Raw genomic sequence first — 23,409 nt, forward strand, 5'->3', positions numbered from 1 at the left:
TCCCTCTCAGCAGGCAGCCTGGGTGTCAGCATGGCAGCCTGTGCCCACCTCACCCCCAGAGGACCCATCGTTTGGGAGCTGTGCTGCCACGCAGCCTGGCCAGCTCATGCTGCAGTAATTCAATGCACTGACAAATAAATGCGTCATGATTTATGGCATGGCCTGAAGCAAGGGAGAAGGAGCCACAGCCCATGATGTCATTGCAGCCCACAGTGATTTTTGTGCTGTTACTGGGTAACATTGGCAGGAGAGTTCATGCAACCTGCTGCTGCTGCTAGATGAAAACAGCTTGTCCCTTTGCAAGAAAGGCCCCAGCCTGGATGACCAAAGCTCTGCCACTACCAACTTACCAGCCTGATCAGTAAAACTTGCTATATTTCAGTGACCCAGAGAAATTAACTCTGAAGGTAACTGCTGAATTTATGTTTTATAAAGTTAGAGACTGCCTTCTGTATTTACTGATTCCTTCCCATTAGATTAGTTGTCTACTTCTACGGGTTGTAAGGAAGGAGGATCATCACCTCTGACTCAGGGGAAGCATCTCACTAGCAACCAGACAGTGCAGCTGTATGTGTGGCCACTCTTTTCAGACAGTTTAAAGAGACATGGCTTCTTTCAAGGGCAGTATCAGCAGGAGGTCCAAGCAACCCCAACCCATCACACCAGGGGACACAGGATTCAGCTGCTCCACCCTCTGCCCACCCTCAGGCAGCCCAGGGCAGTGTCTGCTGGGTTACTCAGCACAAGGGAGGATGTGTCAGGCAACCCTTGCTTCCCCAGGAACTTGAGCAAAGCTTTGTTTGGCTGCTGTTTGAAGTGGCCTAGCTTGTTCTCACTAACACAAAAAATCCGGTTTATTCTTGCAGTGGTTGTATTACCGTTGCCATGTACCACCACAGTAGGAACTAGACATTGCATACATCTCACTACAGATGTTAGACTTAACTGCTTACAGCAGAATGGTGCTTACACAAGGAATTGCAATCCGTTAGCTGAAGCTCACCACAGCAGATACAATCCTCACTATGATGTACCAGATACTATGTAGACACCTGTTAGTTGCAGGAGGGACAGAAAGCCAAACTAACAGATTAGCGACCACATCAGAGTCCAGAGAACCATCTGGTTAAGATACAACATACAATTACTGCAAAGCTTTTGAGTACAGGACTAGGATTTATCTCCTAATGATGACCTTGAAGAAAGTCCTCCCTATTAGATTACAGAGCACTGGTTCCTCCTCAGGAGGAACACAAACAGGTAGATTGCAAGCTACAAAAACTTTTGCCTTGTGGGGAAAAAAATCAGCACCAAGTCCCCAGAAGCAAGGCCTGGGGGAAAAACCTCATTAGAGCTTCATTGCATTAATCCAAATCAACAGGCAGAGCTCGCTTAGCCCATTGCACAGAACCTCGAATCTCAGCTGACAACTCTGAACCTGAGGTCAAGTTCCTAGGAAAAGCAAGGGTAGCTCCACTCACCCCACTCGGTGGGTGGTTTCAAGAGGGTGGGTGAGTATCCATCTCTACCACACACACATACATCTACAGCAATCAAGAACAGATACAGAAGCAGATAGCACAAGTTTCACAGTATTTTCATGAAAACTGCTACGCTTATTTCCCCAAACGCTACCACTATTTGCATTAATTCAACCTGCAACAAAACAAAGCAGCGCCATACCTTGAAGGCTGTAGCAGACTGCTCAGATCTCCTTATAAGGGTGGGCAGTGTCTTCCCCTAGCCTAGCCTTTTCTACATATATTTTGTTTGGATTCTTCCCCTAACAGTTAACATTCAGCTACACAGCATTTCCTTCCTCCATAAGAGACACATTTGGTCTGATATCTGATTCTGTTTTTCTTGCCACATCCAAGCAGACTGCAGCTACCAATCCTCACATACTTCCACCCACAGGCACCTACAAGTTTCTCTACAGAAAGCCTGGCTGCCTCACCAACAGCCAGAGTCAGGCTTAATACTCTGTAAGCAAGAGCTACTGTGACAGGCTCCTCGGGTACACTGTACCAAGCCCTAATAGAGCCAAACCCCAGGTCACTGAGCTCTGCATCTCTTTTACTGCAATGACTTACAGGCCAGGTGCCACATTCATGAGCTGAGTATCATGCCAGGCAGTAAAGGAACACAGATCCAGCTGATGCTGGCAGCTGGGACCTGGTGTCACAGCACAGCAGAGGTTTGTTCACACCAGCATTACCTGCAACACACTCTCACTCTGGTGAGCTTGTATGCATTAGTGGTCTAAACTCGGCAAACCCTTGTTCAGGGCCCAAACTAGCTGCACATCAAAGTCTATTTCTGAGGGGCAGAGAGAAAACAGAATTCCTCTGCAGCCTGGGGGATTCAGAGACCATTGTTTTACTTCCCATTGCTTGAAGCAGACACAGAACAATACTGGCAACATAGCAGCACGGCCACACACAGGGCTAACCACCTTCTTAGATTCCAGTTGCAGGCTAGAAAAGAGTTATCGTAACCCATTTAGATTTAAACATCCCCATGTAAGTCAATACAGGACATGGCATTAGAATATGGAGCAGTTAAGACTTCAGTCCTTCTTGAATAGCTGGCATAGCTTTCAGTGCCTTAAATAAAAAGCTGTTTAGCACATTAGTCTAACTGGTCCCAAGTAATTTTACTGAAGTTTGATCACTTTACAAGTTTCCGCTCATATGTAAAAGAATGCAAGAACAGTCTGTGTAAGCTACCTTAAAGTTTCCTGTAACTTGGAACTAATACTTCAGCCAAAGGCATTTTTTCATTAGACCAGCAGTCTAGCTGAAACAGAAGGTCCTGAGGAGACCAAGCACCCTCTGAAGCTGAAGCCCTCTCCAGTCTCCAGCAGTGATGTCCACTGCCAGTCTTGTCAAAATTTTTGACTCTCATCAAAAATTATTTTCAAGGGGAAGGATTAAGTGTCACATTTCCAAGAAGCACAAATCTGCTTCCAAGATACACTGGATATTTTCCAGAAAACAGCCTCCAGGGAAGTCACAGATAAGTGGCAGACAAAATGCAAGTGTATTTTGACTACCTCCTTATGATGTGTTAATAGAACATGGAGTGAGACAGAAGGGCTCCTAAATGTACACAGGCTGAAAACACCTTTTTTTTTTTTTTCAGTTTTCAAGGACCTAGCTCTAGATGTTACAGGACAACACATTCACCAAGTTTTAGGAGACACTAGTTTTCCTCTAGAAATGTAAAGTTTGTTTTATCATCCTTTAGTGTATCAACAATCTAGGAAAGAAAGTTGGTTTTCAATCATTTTCCTAAAATGAGATTTCCATAAGGTACTCAGACTCACAGGTCAAGATACTTTCACCTCTAGTGCATGCTGGAGGTCTGCACTATAGACCACAGTGAGTGCATCAAGTACTTGGTCATTAACCAAAACCCCGCCCCGCACACAGGTTAGGCTTGGTCAGAGACAGCCCTTCCAGAAATACTCCTGCAGCTGAGACATGCCAAGACCACCAAAGTATCCAGGAGGCAAGTACCAACAGACCACGATTATAACCCCATCGTCTCCTCATCCATCGCCTTCCTGGCATAGCTCAACTCCCTGCAGGCACTGCCGTGGCACTCAGGACCACCACAAAGACAAACCTGAAAACAAACCACACAGCTGTAGCCAAGGCCAGTACCAGCTCCTAGTGCCAAGGCAGCAGACCTGCCACTGCCCATCCACTTACTTGCATCACCACTTGACATCCTGCTGTTGCAAGGCAAGCCAGATCAGCTCACTTACCTGGTGAATGTGTAATCTAGCAGAGAAACCACATTTTTCAGTTTGATGAGTCTGATTCTGGCAGTCCAAGACTGCAGTTTTATCGAACAAGCCAGCTTGGCATCCATCCCACCTATGCCAGTGACACGAGGCTGCTGGGCGAGCAGTAGCCAAGAGAACACTGTCAACAGGCACTGAGCAGCATCAGAGTACACTCCTAGGATGTGCTGGCTGCAAGCTTGTGGGTAACTTGGCAGGTCACAGCCCAAAACCTCTTGCTAGGCTTCAGACACCCAACTCCTCTGTTTCTAAGCTAAATCAGTTGACTCCTACTGCCAGTTATCAGGATTTCTAGGGACAAGCTCAGTGCCAAATAAGCTTCACCCCCCTCCCTTCTCTGCTAAGCAATCTGTAGAGTCGATCAGCCCCTTCAGCCAAGAGCAAAGCCCTTGTGCTCCACATTCCTGGCATCCTACTCTCAGTGCCTGTCATGCCACATGCCACTCAGCACCCAGGAATCTGCAATTATCTCAGTCTAGCAGACAAGGAAAAAAGCTAGACTTAACATTTGTTAGCACTTCAGCAGCACAGCAGCCACCTCATGTGGAGCAGAAGGTTCCATGAAGTCACCTGCCCCCCAGGAGCAATTCTTTCAGAGTGTTCAGTCCCATCCTCGCTGGATGGCACAAAGCACCCATGTCCTTCATGGCCTTTTTTACAGTAGGTCACACATGCACTCAAACTTGCACTGAAGGAACTTCATGCCTAGAAAAAAAGGTTCCTGAAACTACCAAAAGACTCTAAGCAGACACTAAACAAGGGGTAACAAGAGCAGGAGAGGTTGGGCTGCTAATGTGCATCCAGAAAGGGTTGTGGTCAAACACTGTAAATTAAACCCAGTTCTCTGTGTATAAGCAGACTTATTTTAAATGGACAAACACTGAACGCCAAAAGCTTGCTACTGAAAAGGTTTAGTGTGGTTGTAGTATAGCAGTGGTAGCTGAGCCATAATACATGGGTTCCAAAATGTTCCTGGAAGTTAAATAATAACTGGAACAGGCACTGCATCCACTTAGCAGAGGTCTGATGGCATTATTAATGCCAGAAATCCAGCAGGCGCAGCTGTCAGGTTTTCCCTGTTGATTTGGCCCAGAGCTGGCCCTAAACACCAACATGGTCATAAAAGTTCTCCACCTAAAGCCTTTACTGGTTTCTTTTTTTCACTTTAGCTCCAGGACCTGCAATGGTCCTGGTTTTGTTCAGCAATACAAAAGAGACTAAACAATAGAAACAAAAAGAAAGTCCCAAGTTCTTCAGAACCTGCAGGGAGAATCACAGCAGGAACAGGTAGTGATCCCAGCAGATGTTGTGCCTGCAGGAAAGATGCTGAGAGCTTCAGCCCTTCAACCCAACGGACCACTGCAAGGCTCACTTGGAATATCATTTTGGAAAGGACATTCAGGATGTTTTTTCAGGACTGGCTCAGTTTATCCAGGACGGACTGCACAGTAGAGCTCCTGTGCTACCTCCTGGCTCCAGCACGGGTAGCAGAGCATGGATAGGCTGTATATCCCTTCATGCAGAGGCTGGGACATGGCAAAGGTGCTACTAGTCATAGTCATTCCATTCTGCCAAAGTTTCAAGTTTTCTCAGGGTTTGTTTAGGTTTTTAGGTTTTTTGGGGTTTTTTTAATAGCCAACACAATGCAAGTAAGCTGCAAAACAATTAGATGTGTCTTAAATGATTACAGCCACCCTGCAGTGCAGCCTAATCCTGTAAGGGAGCTGTGCTGCTGCAGCAGTGTTTCTAGAAAGGAAGTCACTGGAAGCCAGACCTGGCTGGAGTAACCTTGATCTCTCAAAACCGCAGCCGTCGGGAAGTCCCACAGACAAATAGGAAGGCAGTTGGAGCAGCAACATTCTTCTAGAGTAAACAATATAATAAGAAAGGAGCGCTGGCCTGGTGTTTGTGTTGTGGCTGTAAGAAGCCAGTCCAGCAGCTGCCACAGAAAGGTGAGATCCGATGTTAGCAAAAGCTCAGCCCAGGAGTCAGCAGCTGCAACTCGAACCCCATGGTGTGAGAAGGGAATTCATCTCTAAGTAAATAATTAGCACCAACTCCATTCCCAGCTGCAAGTACGTTCACTGTTCTGCCCTGGGAGGATAATCAGCCACTCGGGACACAAACAGTACTCACTTCTACTTGTCCAAAGCTGCTTTTACACATTAGTAGAGTACCCAGCTACTCCACCTAGCCACGGGTTTCCAGAGGGGGGTAAGTCTCCTCCAAACTGCAGAAGTTTCTATTTTCTTGTTATTGTTGCTGAATCCTTTGAAGGGAAACAGCTTTCACCTTGGCCAAGAGTTTTAGACAACTGAGGAGAGCTGCACTCACTGAAATTCAGCTGTGCAATTCATCGAGGCCAGAGTCATCAGGAGGTAGTAGTTAGAATTATCTGGCAAAGAGCTAGAAAAGACAGTCACATTCCTTCCCAGAGATCTCTCAGGCATTCAAATTACTGCTTTGCAGACTACGTTGTGGCCACACCTGAGCTATTCCCAAAACGGTCACCGCATGCATTCCTGAGGGATCTGAAATCTGACGTGCATGCCAGCAGCTTTCATTTCCTGTACAAGCCACCAGTTATCTACCAGTATGGCACGGACGGGCAAATCTCATGCCAGCCAGGGTGGCGGTACCTCAGAGCACCCACTGCCTAGGGTCAGCAGGGTTCCTTGTACATTTCCTACCCTAACCTACCGCAGCAGAAAGATTGAGGAGAAAGTGCAATCCTGTTCAAAAGCTGCAACTGCGCTTAGGCAAGCATCAATGCTAATCTGAACACTGGCATCATCTACTGGGCTGCGGTGAGTAAGAAAAGTCTCCTCACTCTCCTATACTACCTACGGCAGCAGCTATCTCCGCACAGCTGTGAGAGTCTGGCTCCAGCACTCTGCCAGAGCCCAGGTACGCCCGGCTAAGGCAGGCATCGCCCCAGTCCCACCTCCTGCCGGGCTGCTGGAGGGGTCAGTGCCTGGGGAAACGGGATACACAAGGAAAGAACGTGCTCTAGCACTGGCTTTCTTCAGGAAAGACCAGAAAGCAAAGCCTCACCTATGAAGTAGTGACCAAGAGAGACGCTGATGAGCACAGGAGCGCATTGCCAGCTCCGGCAGCCGGGCTGTGCAGTCCCACGGCACACACAGCACTGCCAGCCCCGACAGTCGGGCTGTGGGGCAGCCTCACGGCAAACACAGCTCTTTAAGGACAGAAGCTGCAGCAACCCCTCAGCTTCCGAGCCCCCACCACCCTGAGCCCGTCACGGCTCCCCAGGCAAAGGTCCGGCGCAGGAAAAAAACCACAATAAAATGAGAAAACAACGAAAGCCGCCCGCCGGAGAGGCACTCACCGATGGAGACCAGCTTGATGCTCTCCCGCTCCAGGAACTCGAGGGCCACCGAGACGTTCTCCAGCTGCATCTGGCGGAAGGTGGGCCGCTGGTGGTACTTGCGGTACATGCGCTTCTGGCTGAGCACCTCCAGCAGCGCGATCAGCCGCAGCCCGTCGCTCAGGTCATGCTGCAGGTTCCCGATGCGCTTGTTGACGCAGCGCAGGTGCTCGTTGCACCAGCGGGTGAAGGTGTTCTGCTGGATCCGCTTCCACGGCGCGTCCTCCGCCAGGTCCTTCTCGGTGGCCGGCATCTCGCCGTCGGGATCGGCCGCTCTGCGCCCGCCCTGGCCCCGCGCCTGCGTGCTCATGGCCGGCCCCGCTCCGCCTCCTGGCCCGCTGCGCTCCGCCCGCGCCCCGCCCGGCCGCGCCCGCCCGCCTGCGGGGAGGGAGGGAAGGGAGTGAAGGAGTGAGGGAGTGCGGCGCTCCGCGGCCGCCCCGCTGCTGGATGCTGCGACCGCTCCTCCTGCTGCCGCTGCCGCCGCCCCCGCTGCCCCGGCCCGCCCGCTCCGCGCTGCACCGCCGCTCCCCGGCTCTGCGCGGCCCCGCGCCGCCGCCCGGCTTTATCCGCCGGGAGCGGCACGCCCTCGGCCGCATCAGCCTCCCGCGCCCCGCCGCACCGGGCAGGGCTGGGCTGTGGGCTGGGTTGGGCTGGGTTGGAAGAGCCTTTGGCGGAACAGGGCCCCCGCTGCGCCGACCCTCACCTGGCCAGGCGCCGGGCGGGGTCGGGGCGCGGCCCCGGGGCACCGTTGCACGGCCGGCACCGCGGCACGGGCGGGAGCGCGACCCCCTGGCACCGGGGCACGGGCGGGAGCGCAGCTGGCCTGGCGCTAGTGCCCGGCCGGGGTACAGCCCCCTCGCCCCACAGGCACAACCAAAGCCCCGCAGTGGGAACAGGAGCGCAGCCCCCGACCCACCCGCGCACCCCCACCACAGCCTCTCTCGGGCAGGTCAGCCCGCCGGCCGGGTGACGGCCGGGGGTAGAGGCAGCCGTGGGTGGGTGACCCAGCGCCGGGGTCGGCAGATCCCGGGCTCTGGGCTGGGGGGATTCCATTCTGCACAGTCCGGGTGAGGGGAGGCCGAGGGTGCTCGCACGAGATGCGGTTCTGCGAAAGAAGAGCAACCGCTGTGCCGACACACACGATTCTATGGGCCATTTGAAGAAAATAAAAACTTCTAAAAGCAGTCAATTAAGGCTTGAATTCTTGGGGGTTCTCCCCCACTTTTGTGACTGATTTCCTGGCGCGCCACTCCCTGCTGACCTACAAGACTGTGACTGCCTCTGACTCATTTAACGACAGCAGAGTCAACAGAACTACTCCAGCTGCCGTTGCTACATGCTGGGTTTGTGCAGGCCGCCGGGACATCTCATGACATTTACTGGGTCAGTGAAAGCTGTGGTGAGGTGTCCCTCCGTGTCCCTGCCCCGAGGGAAGCTTGTGCCCACCCGCTCACCCTCTCCTTGGGGTCCGATCTTGCACACACTTACAGTCTTGGCTTTGCTACCAGGAGCTGCTCCACGAATTCAAGCGACGTGTGTATCTATTTACATCAAGGCTGCCACACTGAAAAGTGCAGGATTCTGTCAGAGAAAACAAATTCATTAAGACACAGTCAATAAAGTCTAATTTAATTATATTACTATAGCCACTCTCAGCTAAAATTGGAATAGAGATTTCTAATTATTTTCTTTCAAGGGTTTTATTCTAATGCATCCCCTAAAGTGTGACACTGCTGTCAGCACAGGCTGGTCCAGCCCAGGGGAAAGCAGCCTGGAAACATGGAGCTGAGTCTTTTCTCAAGGGTTTTTCTCCCATCATCCTATACTTCATCTTTAATAGGTGCTAATTGCTTATTGACTTTGGCCTGGGTTGGGACTCCTTAGCAACCGTTCCACATCCGGATTAGCTGATTGCTTATAGCATTTTAATTTCCGTTCCTTTCCACTCCCACACCTAGTAATGCACACTCTCTTTAATATCATTTTGTGCCCATGCCACACTGAAATTGGAAGCTTCAGACATTTTTTTTTCTGTAAGAAAAGAAGTGAGTAAACATTAAACAGGGAAAAGGCAGAATTAGTATCAGGACCTCTATTTTTAGCTTAAATATTTAGTTAAAATTTTCAATAAATTTTTTCCATAGATTCAGCAAAGAAAATTTTCATCCTATGTATTGTGCAACAACATGCTGTGCACATATAGGGATGGCAGTTTCTTTGAGTGAGTTTGCACCACTCCATCCATCCATCCATCCCATCAGAAGCACTAAGGCACAAAACCAGATGTGAAGTGCTCAGCAAAGTTCTGGCACAGACATGCAAGCCCAGCTCACCCTGCCAGCCTTGGGAGAAGGGCAGTGGCACAGTCAGGACTGTTGCTGCTCGGGACAGCGTGAGGTCGGTGGGATACTGGTGGTCTGGATGCAGCAGCCCACGTCGCAGCAGCCCATGTCACATCTGCCCTTCCCTGCACATCACAGGGCTTTTGAACAGAATTCAGCCTTTTGCATCCTGATTGCTTTCAGGATTATTGGGAAACAAAGACTGCTTTATGGGAATAGAATGAAAAAAAGCAGAATAATTTCTGCTCTGAGGAACATATCTTGTTTCCTTCCTTCCTTTCCAGTCACAGATGACCCTCACAGCTATAGTCTGATCAATGTTTCTGGTTGACAGGCAGCAGAGAGAGGCAGCCCCTGTGTGCACCCCATCACCTGCCTGGCTGTCTGAGATCAAGAGAGGTGCCCTGTCTGGGACCTGCCAGGCCCCAAGTGTGATATCCAGTGGTGGCAGCAACTGCTGTGCTGGGCATCAATGCCTTGTCCTCACCCACCAGTGAGAGAGTCTGCCTGTACTGCTCTGTGATCGAATTCTTCTTGGGGTCACATTCAACCTGAAAAGCTGCATTTCCTTTGAAATGAAGTTGGAAGACACTTTAGCACAAGTGAACCTGTGTTTCAAGTTTCATCAGGAGGCAGAGAAGTAAAAACAAGCTAAGCCATGAATCTGTACTTGCTGGAATAACGTCTTGGTACTGTATATTATTACAAATGAACTAATGTATGCCTTGCAGAAATACCTTATGTGTATATTTATATGAGTAGATGTTTGTGTGGATGTATGTATATAGGCAGAAAGGGAGGGAGATTTCAACACTACAGTCTGGGGTGGATACTTTTTTCATTTGATTTGTCTTCTATGACAAGGATCTTTCCATCCCACTCTTCCTTTGTTCATTAGATGCAGATATAAGGAAGGAAGAACAGTCATTGCTTTTTTGGTTCTGCTTAAGCACTTGCAAAAACACAGCAATGAATTTTTTCCACTGTTTTAAAAATATTCTTCCTCTATGGTCATTCACTGCAAGGCTGGGTTTAAAAAGACCCTGTTTAATTCAGCAGCACACACTCACAATTTTATCATGGAAATGCTCAGAATATATGCCTTGACAAATGGCATGAATTGCAAGGGCAATTACTTATTGCATTTTAGCAAAAAGACACTGCAGAATGTTTCTCAAACCAGAATATGGCATTAGGCTCCCTGAATTTACAGGGAGTTGCTTTGTTGGCAGGAATAAAAAAAATTAGGAGCATAGCTTAAACTGTAAAGGTAAATAAAGGTTGGTTGGCCTTTACAGGTCTGCTGCTGCTCTTACTGGGATCTGTGATAATCCTTAATGAAAATTTAATCTCAGCACAGATTGTTTATCATATCGTCCAGGGCCCTGGAACTGTAGCATGGGACTCCACAGTGGACATTTGCCATTAGTTTTTTGGAGCATCCTAATAGCAGAGGGAAATGGCAGCCCTGACTCCGGCTGTTTCACTGAGGAAAGGTCTGTTGAAGCCTGGCTTGCAAAAGCAGAAGGGTGTGGGGAGCAGGCCCCCGCTGACATCAGGGGACAGGCAGCGCAGATGGGGTGACTAATGAAGTCGGGACTGCTTCAGGGTAATTAACTTGTCACAGTCTCATGTGATGATTTGTTCTTGGATTCTTCCAAGTCATGGGCCATATATGAAAGATCCCGGCCATTTGGGACGTTGTACATGCTCTCTGCTTGACGCATTGTTCAGCAACAGCTCGCTTTGATTGTAAGAGGACAAGAATCAGAATTAATATCAACCCAATCTGCACAGTTTTCTCAGAGCAGAATCAGCCATGGCTGAGCATTCAGGCTGAGTCTTCACAGATGGAAGGGCTTTTCTCTGCCATTGGCAGATCGTGGTTCAGTTATCACCTCTCTGAGGATCTGTGCAACTAGAAAGGTTATCTTTTAGAGATTTCAGTGGAGCTGCTAATACACGAGGAGCAATGATTTTTTTCCCCCACACTACAAGTAACCTCATACAAATGGCTTGGAAGATGCATCATGTCTCAGCAGAAATGTGTGGTGAAAAACCAGCAAGATGCCTCCATCCTTTCCAAAGGTTTCTGTCAAAACTGCAGCACAGTGAGGGTTCATACCCTGGGGTTGACAAAACTTGGGAATTGTCAGGGCACTGGCTTGGAAAAAGGATAACTGGGCCATGTGCTATAGCACCTGGGTAGCTTTAGAAATTTATCAGGAGATTTTAAATATTTATAATTTTTTGGCACATAATAGCCTTATCCAAACACAGGACAGCATTGTGCATTAAAACAAAAGCCATGCACAGCAAATGCCATAAAATAAATTGTAGCACATTCGAACCAGTGTGCAGATGCTAATCCTCACAGCCTGCGGGGCAGCTCATCCGCTAACCCAGCACCCAGCCAGTAACGCTAAAGACAGAGCAGCTGAGGCTCACAGTAGTTAAAGGTTTGCTTTTTCAGGAGCCGCAGGCACTGTAACGCGATGGGATTTCATGACTAAGTGACCATAAATGGCAGTGCCGCACAGCTGGCAGCACCGCTCCTGGCTCAGCACCACAGCCGGGTCCCCAGAGCAGCACCCAGCCCGCCGCGTCAGAGGTTTCCAAACACTCCGCGCATTTTCTTCACCCGTTACGCTATTTACTGGCTTCTGAAAGACAATAGAGGTGTTTCTTCCCGATTGATGAAGCAGTCATTAAGCCTCTCCTTTCGTTACCATGATCTCTACCAAGCGAAGCAAAACCGAGACAAGCCATTCAAGTCAAAGCATGAATCCCATGGGTTGCGTCATGGATTGCATTTTCCTTATTCAGCTATATGGAAGGCAAAGAAGCTCTGCATTATACAAATACTGGCTGGGGCATTTGATACAACTTGTTCTGAGTTTTTCCATCTTCTTTTTCCTCCTACCTCTGTTACCCAGGGAAGACAGCAGTATGAGGGTATGCAGCAAAAGTTTGGTCCAAATCAGACAGAGGGATGTCTTTAGGCAGAGAAATCTTTAGAAATGTGCTGAAAAATATGACTTGTTCTAGATTTTGTATTGAAATTAATCTTTTGAAAGTCTATTTAGGCAACAGTTGCTTGTAGTAGCAGTTGTGTCTGGGGCATTTTTTCATCTCTCTGTGTCTGAAAGAGTAGGATTTTTCTTCTGTGCAGAGTTCTTGCTGCATTATATATGTGTTTATATATGTCTTGCTGCATTATATATGTATCCAGAAGCTGAAACTGGTGCCAAAAGCAGCCATCCATCTGGCAAACAGTGCTTTGCCAGAACTTACAGTGCTGCTCTTGCTTTGGGTTTCAGGGAGACTTGCAAATGGAATTTAAAGCTCTGCTTTTGACATAGGCTGTAAACAGCCCAAGAGCAAGGCTGCTTATGCTTTTTGCTATCCTGAAATCAGAGGAGACAACCAAACTGAAATCTGTTTAGCACATACTTGAAGAGCAAGGACAGGGCATTCCCTGGGAGTGTCTCATGCAGGAATTCACCTCATTTATTTGTCCAAAATACCCTTGCTGCTTGTTCTCATGAAAATGCTGTGAAGTTCATCTATTTTTCTTGGTTCATCTATTTTTCCGATTGATAAACTGCTGCAGGGTGTTTAATTTCTAATTTGTGAAGGTGGTTTTAAATGAAAAAAACATATACTCACAGCCATGGATAAGTATGTATCTTTCCGAAATCCAAAAGAAGTTGTGTTTGTACCTGAGGACGATGCCTGGCAGTGCAAACATCCCCAAGGCAGTGCCTGCTCTCAGCCAGAACCCCCACTGAGCACCAGGAATGCGGCGATGGCCGCTCTGTGGGTGTCCGAGCGAAACATAGCTTACCCAAATAAATGTGACTTGACATATCAAACACGAGGTTGAAAAATAATTTGAAATAGCAGCTCATTTTTAAAATAACTCAGGATCTGATTTCATGACCTGGGAAGTCAGATCCTATACAAACCCACACAATGCTCCAGTGTGCAGCTAATCACAGCTTCCTGCCCCTAGCAGATACCACAGGCACAGGCCTCATTAAACATTTCTGTGCTTACTTCCAACCTTACCTACTGCTTGTGTTTGCATTCAGAGTAACAAGAGCTCTCTTCCTAAGATGATACACCCATTTTTCTCAGGATTTGAATTTCTTTCCTTGTGCTTTTACTCTGCGTGTTGGAATTCGTAGGAGTGGCAGTATAAGATCAGAATTAAACATCTCACATCTGCCAGAGCTCATCAACTGCACAGAATTCCAAGTGTTCCCCAATTACTCTTCAGGAGCTGTTTTAACCTGAGATGGAGATGAATAGTTGTGTTTGACTGCAGAGGAGCGGCCAAGCTCCTCCTTGGGACAGCTGGAGGTAGCGTAGGAAGGAACGCTTTCCAGGGCAACAGCCTATATTTTTTTAAACAAACCAAAACTCTTCTGTGTGACATAAACAAAATTGTTGACCTATGTGCAGCCAAAGGGGGAGGTCGTTCGGTTCTCCTGGCACACGCCCCGGGATGCGGCAGCCGCGCGGATGAGAATGCCAGGGCACAGGGTGAGTGAAAACACGCACTTCCCAGCTATTTCAGAGGAAAGGCACGACGCTGCACAGTACTTACAGCCACCATCCCCATCACAGTGTTCTCATGGTGAGCAGCAACCAACTCAAAAAGTTGGTTGCATTTTAAGTGGATTTGCTTTCTGAAGTCACGCTCCTTTCTCTATTTTAAACATTTCTCAGGAAAATATTCCCAGACAGAAATCTTGCATAAGAAGCCCTAAGTCTACTGACTCATTTTGAAAGCTGCTTTATTAGCCCCTACATGGGCTGATAAGCCTTGCCTGGTGCATAAGGACACAAGGGCTGTGCATTGTTCTGCTGCTCAGCCTGGTGGAGTGCTAGCAGCCTGGGCTTGATCCAGCCAAGCAATTAGAGAATTTAACTTCCTCCATAAATGCTTGTACATGTAAGACTGTGTATTTGGGGGCATTTCTCTACTGGAAAGGAAGCTAACATTTTGAACATGTTGCAGAAGCAGAAGGAATGGCAGAGGCCTCTGTGGACAGCATGACATTGATATGAGTGAGAATTAGGAATAATAAAGGGTGGAAGAAAAGCACTTGGACCTGGCCAGCAGTCAGCAGCCTCAAATCACCGTTCCCCCTGTGTAGCTGTTAGTCAGTTCTGCCGTTAATATACTGCAGCATAACAATATCCTGCAGCTGAGCTCTGCCCAGCAACACCCTGTGAGGACGGAAGGCGGAGGCGGGTGTGCGGGTGCAAGAAGCACCAGCCAGGGGCAAAGGGCAGGGTGTTGCCACTGTCCCAGAAAAAAAGGGACATGCCACTCCAGGGTGGGCAGGAGGAAGGTGGCAGCTTGGGAAACCCTGGGCTGTGTGTGCTGGCACAGCTTCCAGCAGGAACTAGGCAGCTGGGTATCCAGGGGTGGCTTGGCAGGGGGTTGTCCAGAGAAACTGGAGTTCCCAGATGGGAGAAAACAGGGCAGGAAGAAAGCTGAGCAGATCACCCATCGCCACAGAACAATCAGTGCCTTACCTATTCCTAGGAACTTCTCTGGGTGTAAATATTTCCTAAAAAAATGTGAGATTTCCCTGCGGGGATCCTGGCTCTGCTCTGACTCAGTCCTTATCTTGTAGGGCAAAACCTGCAATTCCCATGTTCCTGCTTGTGTCGAAATGGTGGTTCCTCGATTTTGCAAAGCAGATCCAAAATCACCAGGAAAAAAAAAGGCAATAAAAGGTACGCTACCGGGAGAAGATGGCATCGGAAAGGTCTTACTGGTGGAGCTAGGCTGGACAGCTGGTGCCTTGCTCCATGTGCCTCACAGAGATCTGAAATGGGAGATAATATCAAAAACAAGCCCGGTCACACATTGTCTGATTGAAAAGGACCAAAAAGTAAAAATAGATCCTTTTCAATGAAAGAACAGTGTATTTCAAAGGGCAGTTCAGTCATACTGCAGCAGTTGGCACTGCACTTCACATCAGCCATCTGGTACAGTGCTCGCAGCAAGGAACCCTGTCTTTGTTAAGCATTGTCATTTCCCTACAGGTTAAAACACCAACCAAGAGTCTGGTATGACACAGAGGGTAAAAACAGAGCCCTACCAAGCCCAATCCTATCAGAGCTTGAACAAGAACAAAATGGAACAGGGGAACAGGATTGGGGCATGGCTTGAGACTTTTTTGAGGGTGGACACTGCGCCTTAGTTCCAGCTGCCCCATTGCTGCAGTAGTGGTGTTAGAGAAGGGGGAGGGAAGAGTGAGTTACAGATACAACAGCCTCAGGTGTGTAGTTTTATCTTTACAGCCATGGTGATAACATGGGTTGCAGCGGGATGAAGGTGATCTAATCCAGCTGGGGCCAGTCGTTCTCTGTGGGAGCCCCACAGGAGCCTGGCATTTGCAACACCACCCCGTGCCCAGGTAGGGCTGCAGGGGCCCTGCAAAGCTCTGCGCTGTCACTGCTGCCCTCTCAGAGGCACTGGCTGTTTGCACAGGCACAGCATGGTGGCCGCCCAGGTGCCTCCAAGGGCCCTTGTTTGCCTTTGGTTTCTTTGAGGCTTGAGCCTAGGGAGGGAGACGGTCTTCTAGGGACCAGAAACAATTTCCAGCTTGTAACACACGCCAGGAGGGCCAGGCGCACCCACAAGAAGCCCCCTTCTGCTTTCTGCATGGCAATAGTCTTCTGGATATATCTCCTTTTTGTTAAACTTTGTATGTAAAACTCTTTCTTCTTTCTGCATGGACTTTAGTCCCTTTGGCACAGCCATCACTGGCTGGCAAGCAGCTGATATGACTGTGTCTTAAAGCATGGGGCTAAGTGGGGCACATGCCAGTACACCTGTGTTATCTCCATCTCTCTGGGAGCAGCAATGGTGGGAAGATTCTGCAGTGACAGCCTTCACTCTTGCGAGGAAAGCACCAATCTGGCTGTTAAAATACTGGTGCTGCTGGTGCCCAGTTGGCACAGGTACTGTGGTGCAGCCACAGCCCAGGGCCTGGGAGCTCCATGCAGACAGACAAGCCATTCCCTGTCCCATGACAGGCTGGTTCGGCCCTACAGGAGCCTTCCTCCTGCTCCTTTGCCAGCCTCAGCAGTGTCTTCTGTGTTTTCTGTGGCTCTCGCAGAAGCTGCAAATTTTCCTTCTGCAAAGCAGAAATGCCCTCTGAGGTTCCTTGACAGCAGAAATTTCCAGTGGTGGAGTGGTGGGAGGTGACAAAGTGGTTGCAAACCAGTTTAGTGCAAGTGGAAAACGGCTTCCTTGTCTGTAGCAGGGCCTGGAAGGCTAAGGGCAGCAGGACAGCGGCTGGGGCAGGCAGGCTTCCCTTCCCAGCAGATCCAGCCCCTCTGACAGTTTCACTAATGAAGTGGAAAAGGGCAGGGAGGGTCCCTGCGGGCACAGCCCAAGGTCCTTGAGGGCACAGCCTGGGGTGTCTCTGAGGGCACATCCCAGGATGTCTGAGGGCACAGCCCGGGGTCTCTGAGGGCACAGTCCGGGGTCTATGAGGGCACAGCCCAGGATGTCTGTGGGCACAGCCTGGGGTCTCTCTGGGCACAGCCCGGGGTCTCTGGGCACAGTCTGGGGTCTCCGTGGGTACAGCCCGGGGTCCCTGTGGGCACAGCCTGGGGTCTCTCTGGGCACAGCCCGGGGTCTCTGAGGGCACAGCCCGGGGTCTCCGTGGGCACAGTCCGGGGTGTCTGTGGGCACAGCCCGGGGTCCCTGTGGGCACAGTCCGGGATGTCTGAGGGCACAGCCCGGGGTCTCTGTGGGCACAGTCCGGGGTGTCTGTGGGCACAGCCCGGGGTCTCTGTGGGCACAGCCCGGGGTCTCTGAGGGTACAGCCCGGGGTCCCTGTGGGCACAGCCCAGGATGTCTGAGGGTACACCCCGGGATGTCTGAGGGCACAGCCCGGGGTCCCTGTGGGCACAGCCCAGGATGTCTGAGGGTACACCCCGGGATGTCTGAGGGCACAGCCCGGGGTCCCTGTGGGCACAGCCCGGGGTCTCTGTGGGCACAGCCCGGGGTGTCTGGGCACAGCCCGGGGTCTCTGTGGGCACAGCCCGGGGTCTCTGGGAACAGTCCGGGGTCTCCGTGGGCACAGCCCGGGGTCTCTGTGGGCACAGCCCGGGGTCTCTGGGAACAGTCCGGGGTGTCTGGGCACAGCCCGGGGTCTCCGTGGGCACAGCCCGGGGTCTCTGGGCACAGTCCGGGGTGTCTGTGGGCACAGTCCGGGGTCTCTCTGGGCACAGCCCGGGGTCTCTGTGGGCACAGCTCGGGGTCTCTGGGCACAGTCCGGGGTGTCTGTGGGCACAGTCCGGGGTCTCTCTGGGCACAGCCCGGGGTCTCTGTGGGCACAGCCCGGGGTCCCTGTGGGCACAGCTCGGGGTCTCTGGGCACAGTCCGGGGTCCCTGTGGGCACAGCCCGGGGTGTCTCTGGGCACAGCCCGGGGTCTCTGTGGGCACAGCCCAGGATGTCTGAGGGCACACCCCGGGGTGTCTGTGGGCACAGCCCGGGGTCCCTGTGGGCACAGCCCGGCTCCGTCCCCGCCGCGAAGGACGAACCGCCCCCCCAAACCCTTGTCACTGCTGCCCCCTGGCGGCCCCGCCCGGCCCGGCCCTCACGGCGGCCTCGCCGCTCCCGTCGCCGGACAAGCCCCAAGCGAAACACCTTGATAGGTTTAATTTGATCAAAATCCCCGAAAAAAACCCAACCAACAAACAAAAAAAAATTGCGGCGGTGAAATCACCAATGCCCACCATTAACCCATCACTGCCAAGGCACCACTAACCCATGTACCTCAGTGCCACATCTACAAGTCTTTTAAACTCCTCCAGGAACAGTGATTCCACCACAGCCCTGGACAGCCCGTTCCAGTGCTTGACAGTGCTTTTGCTGAAGAAATTTTCCATAATATCCGATCTAAACCTCCCCTGGTGCAACATGAGGTTGTTTCCACTTGTTACCTGGGAGAAGGGGCCAACCCCACCTGGCTACACCCTCCTTTCAAGTAGTTGTAGAGCCATAAGATCCCTCGAGTTTCCTCTTCTCCTGGGCAAATACAGAATATTCTGGGTTAGAAGGGACCCACATCGATTGAATGGCCCATAAGGAATCAAACCCACAACCTTGGTGTTATTAGCACCATGTTCTAATCAACTGAGTTAATCTCAGAGACATCACCCCTTAGCTCCCTCAGCCACTCATCAAATTCGTGCTCCAGCCCCTTCCCCAGCTCCATTGTCCTTCTCCGGACACACCTCAATGCGTGTCTTGTAGTAAGGGGCCCAAAACTGACCCCAGGATTTGAGGTACCTCACGAGGAATACAGGGGTACAATCACTGCCCTGGTCCTGCTGGCCACACTATTGCTGATACAGGCCAGGATGCCATTGGCCTTCTTGGCCATCTGGACACACACTGGCTCATGTTCAGCCACCATCGATCAGCACCCCCAGGCCTTTTCCAATGGGCAACTTTCCAGCCACTCTGCCCCAAAATCACCCAAAGCCATTGCAGCTGATGGGTTCACTTGATCTCACCCCAAGCCTTGGAAACTGCAGCAGTGGGGTGGAAGCAGGGAAGGGGCTGTGCTGCCCCTGCCGAGGCCTGGGAGTATCTCCTCATGCCTCAGGAATGTGGTTATGTCATGGCGAGTCCCCCACACGCCCCGCCGCAGCCTCCCAGCCGGCCGCCGGCCGACAGCTCTGGGAAGCATCGTTACTGCTGAAATAGAGGCATAAATTTCTGCTGGCAGGGCTCCTGGCTGTGAAAACTTGTAAGCCGTAACAACCGCTCACTGCGACAAAGTTACTCCGACATTTCCCATGGTCCCAGTCCCATTCCGCAGAACCGGGGGCAGGAAGAGGGGGAAGAGGTTTTAAAAACTTTTGATTTTCCTTACATAGCTGAACATTACCAGGCGTTATATTTCTGACTGTGCATGAATCCTTCCTGTGAACTCATGGGGCATGACGCACCCACTGGAGGGGAGAGCATGCCCGAGACAAGAGTGGCTGAAGTACACTCCTGCTGAGCTGCTTTTTCTGAGGATTTGTATTTCTTTTTCCAGATGAGGAGCTTTATTATCACAGAAAGAACACGAGATTTTTATGAGTGATTTAACAAATTAGTTTCTCAAATTGTTTGCAGCAGCACAAGAAATGTTGCAGTCATTGAAGTTCATAGAAAGTACCAAATGCTCCAGTGCCACAAAGCTTTTCCCTGTGCAACAGAAACAAAGCAAAGTAACTCCTGACATGTTTAGACATCTGACTCTGAAATGCTGTACATCACCTCTCCACCATATCCAAATAGCAACTCATCCTGCCCTTGTGTAGATTGGTAGAATGAGCTGGGAGCTGAACCAGCACAAACCCAGCTACAAACATGATTTTTAAAAACAAACAACTAATTATTTCCATTCACCTCATTTAATTTGGGCTCATGCAGAAATGGCTGTTCATCCAATAGTCCAAAATATGTCACGTATTAAGAGCTAAAGAGTCCAACCCAATGAATGAGTCATCACCCAGTGGATGAAATCCCATATCTTCATGGCTGCTCATAAATAAGACAAGCTCAACTTTATAGTAAGTCATAAGTAAACAATGAACTATACGAAAATCAGACTCAGCTGTGTTGTAACTGCATGGGCACAGTGCCCACACAGAAATAAAAAGCGAATGTGATACCATCACCATTTAGCTTTGGAGGCTAAATTTGAGGCTGAAACTCTTAAGAAGGGTTTTGATACATGTAGTAGGGCAGTCAGACACCCAGACCTTTGAGGCCACTGCAAATGCCTGTTTGCAATAAATAACACACTATCTCTGCCATTAGCGCTTCTGAACCTCAGATCCCGATGGGTATATTTTCTGAAACTATCACCTGGTATCTTCTCGTGACAGCCCAACATCTCCAGGCAGTGCTCCTTTGTTCTCACAGCCTGCCCCTGCATCAGTGCTCTCTCCCAGGTGGAAATGAAGGGCAGTAAGGAGCTGTTCCTTCACCCTGGGATGAGTATCGGAACATTCTGTGCATCCCTCATGACTATACCCTGAGTACTGGGCTGGATTCACAGAGCTGGCCGGGGTTTTTGGTTTGTTTGAACCAGTGTTGTGAGAGAAGTCAGGAAATAGCAGAAAGTATTGATGAACCTCTGCCTCGCTATAAAATTAACAGCATATAAAACTCAGTATTGAAATAACTGGAAGCCTGACCACACTGCAAACAGCACAGCAGAAGGGCCAGGCAAGAGAAGATGTGCTGACGGCACTGAGAAAGACTCTGGCACATAGCAGGCAGGGGCAGCTGAAGCCACCTCCAAGTCTGAGCTCCTCTTTCCCCCCAGGGAGGGTCTCCCCAGCCACAAGCAGCTCATGGGGCTGCAGCCAGCTTTCCAGGGCGATTTACTTCAATAAAAACATCTTTCTGCTCCTGAGGAAGAGGAATGTTTTGCTATCTTGTCAAAGACTTTCAGAAATTAGTGTTTTTCTCCACTTTCTAATATCCTATTTGTATTTGGGTTAATTGAGCAGGTGGGATACTCTGAACACTGCAGGAAGCAAATCCTTGAATTTTAGGGAAACCAGGATGTGCTTGGATGTGCTAGAGGGTAAACAAGGTTGACCACCTCAGACCATCATTAGATGTAACAACTAATGGCAGAGCTGCTATTGCCTGAATAAAGTGCTCCAGGGAAAGGTGCCAGACAAGAGGAGCTGCCTTTGAAGGCTTCCAGGTTTGCATGGGCTTGGTGGGGCACTCTGATGTGGAGATGTCCTGCTGCTTCCTTGCCCTAACCTTCTCTCAAGCACAGTGGAGCAAGCTCAGGCTGCCACTAGGATAGCAGTAGGGCCAAGACAGTAGCTGTCTGGCTATAGCAAGGGAAGAGACCAAAGCAGCTTTTCCCTGAGAGTGCAAACTCCAGCATCTGCCAAAATACACAAGGCCACAGACTGTCTTGTGGCTGTCCCTGCAGAGGCAGATCGGGATATCCGTTCCACAGTAATGTGTCCAGACACGGGGGAGGGCTTTGAGATGTGTCACAAGAACTAAAGCCCAGAAGAGGGACAAGCCTGGTCACAGTCCATCCCAGGGGATGCAGGGTTTCATGCTGGGGAATGGGGCCTGGCTCCCTTCCTCCTGCCCTGCTGTGACTGCATTTCTCTAAAAGGCTGAGAACAGTTGTGCCCTCTAGGATTCCACAGATGATTTCTAAGTCCTCTCAGGAGACCTCCAAAGAGCTCCTCTGGCTCCCTGCCTTCCTGACAATCCTTGACCCAAGTGGCTCCAGCAGTCAGAGCAGGCTGGGCAGTACCATGACCCCAGCTCAGGCTCTTCCCACCAGGGATGCTCTGATCAGGGAAGTTGTTTTATTTTCTCAACCCTGTTACTGTTGCAACAGGGCAAAGCACAGATGAAATCCAACCAGAGATGTGACTGCACAAGCCCAGGTCACTGTTTTCTGTGCAAGCAGAGGTCCTCTATATACATTCTCTTTTTAACATTGGAAAATTATTGTACTCTGTTAATAAAATTCTGTAAATGGATGAATATTTTCCACAAAGGAAAGAATGTAAGACTTGCATTGGCACAATGTTATTTCTAATCAAATGATCTTCATAATTCTCCAGAACAAGCAGAAATTAATTTTTTCCATATGTAACCATCTTTGTCACCCAAATCACTTTGTATTCAATAAAAATACCAGCTTTCATTAAAGAAAAAAGCCCTTTTGGTGCGTAGTTTTTCTGGCATTGCACATCTCTGGTTCCCTCACTCAATATGTTTAGAATTAAATCACAAAACCTTAATTCACCCTCTAATGATCTGTTTGTTTCCAGATTCATATTCCCACAATATGTTTGCTGACAGCAGTTGGGCTCTTTGACAAAAGACAAGGAATTTTTCCCAACAATGTATATTTGCTTCGCTCTGGTGCATTACAGGGGAAGGGTGCAGGCTGTACAAGCTGTCACCAATAACGTGACTGTAAGACCAAATGTAATTTATTTAGTACAAGCTAAATGTTTATCCTAAGTGTTCTTTGTTCTGAACATTATCGCTTCAACATTGAGCTTCTTATGAAGAGAGTTGTGAGAAAGGCTGAGCCCTACTTTGAAAGGCTTTTTAAATTTAGCATCACTATGACTCAAAGCCCCAGTTCATACAGTTCTCAGGAGGAGGATGGCAAAAAGCTGCTCCCCTCAGTTTCATGCAATTCAAAACTGTTCTTTTTGACTTTGTATTTTGTGTTAGAGCAGAATAAAAGCAAACCAATTCTCGAAAGCATACATTGTTTCAAAATAAATCCAAAATCTTACACCCCAAATAACATTGAATGTGGTACTTTGACATTACTGCACCTTTCTCCCACTCTTAACATAATCTCTTCAAATTCACATTGGTTTCACAAAGCACTTTGATCTCAACAGAAACGAAACTCACTGGGATGAAATCTGGTCCCACCAGTATGTCCTCAGCCTTTCTTATCTCCCCACTGATGGATGGGGCCTGGAAGGTGTCCCCATCTTGTGTCCACACACAGTCACACTCGAGGCAGCAGTGATGAGCAGCCATTATTTAATAAACGGGTGATACCCAAACACAAAGTGAAACTAAGTCTGTGATATCTGGAGAGCCCTGGATGTGGTCTCTTCTAAAAATAAAGTGCAAGTTCCTCTGTCAGAAGAATATTGGACTTTGTCAGTGGCATGAATAATCTCATTCCATGGAAACACACTGGAAAAGTGCATCCTCATGTGGTATGTGCCACTCAGAAAGGACAGTGAGAAAAGGGAGACCAGCAAGGAGGATGATGGCTATGACATAGGAAACCCACCTTGT

The 23,409-nt window shown here is 49.5% G+C and overlaps 1 protein-coding gene across 5 annotated transcripts in view; it reads right to left on the minus strand.

The window, feature by feature from the left end:
- FLNB (filamin B) overlaps positions 1-7,615 on the minus strand; it is a 71,964-nt gene extending 64,349 nt beyond the window's left edge. For 2 of the 5 annotated variants that reach the window (XM_051811584.1, XM_051811583.1), the window contains exon 1: positions 7,161-7,612. In XM_051811584.1, the coding sequence (XP_051667544.1) occupies positions 7,161-7,509 (349 nt within the window). In that variant the 5' untranslated portion in view covers positions 7,510-7,612. Of the gene's footprint in view, positions 1-7,160 lie in introns of all 5 variants that reach the window. The other 3 variants (XM_051811587.1, XM_051811585.1, XM_051811586.1) reach the window with 3 other exon arrangements.
- Positions 7,616-23,409: the final 15,794 nt, after the last annotated feature.

The sequence above is a fragment of the Manacus candei genome, unplaced genomic scaffold (genome assembly GCF_025592945.1).
Source record: "Manacus candei isolate 608988 ecotype Guabito, Panama unplaced genomic scaffold, ASM2559294v1 h1tg000082l, whole genome shotgun sequence".
Taxonomy (NCBI): Eukaryota; Metazoa; Chordata; class Aves; order Passeriformes; family Pipridae; genus Manacus; species Manacus candei.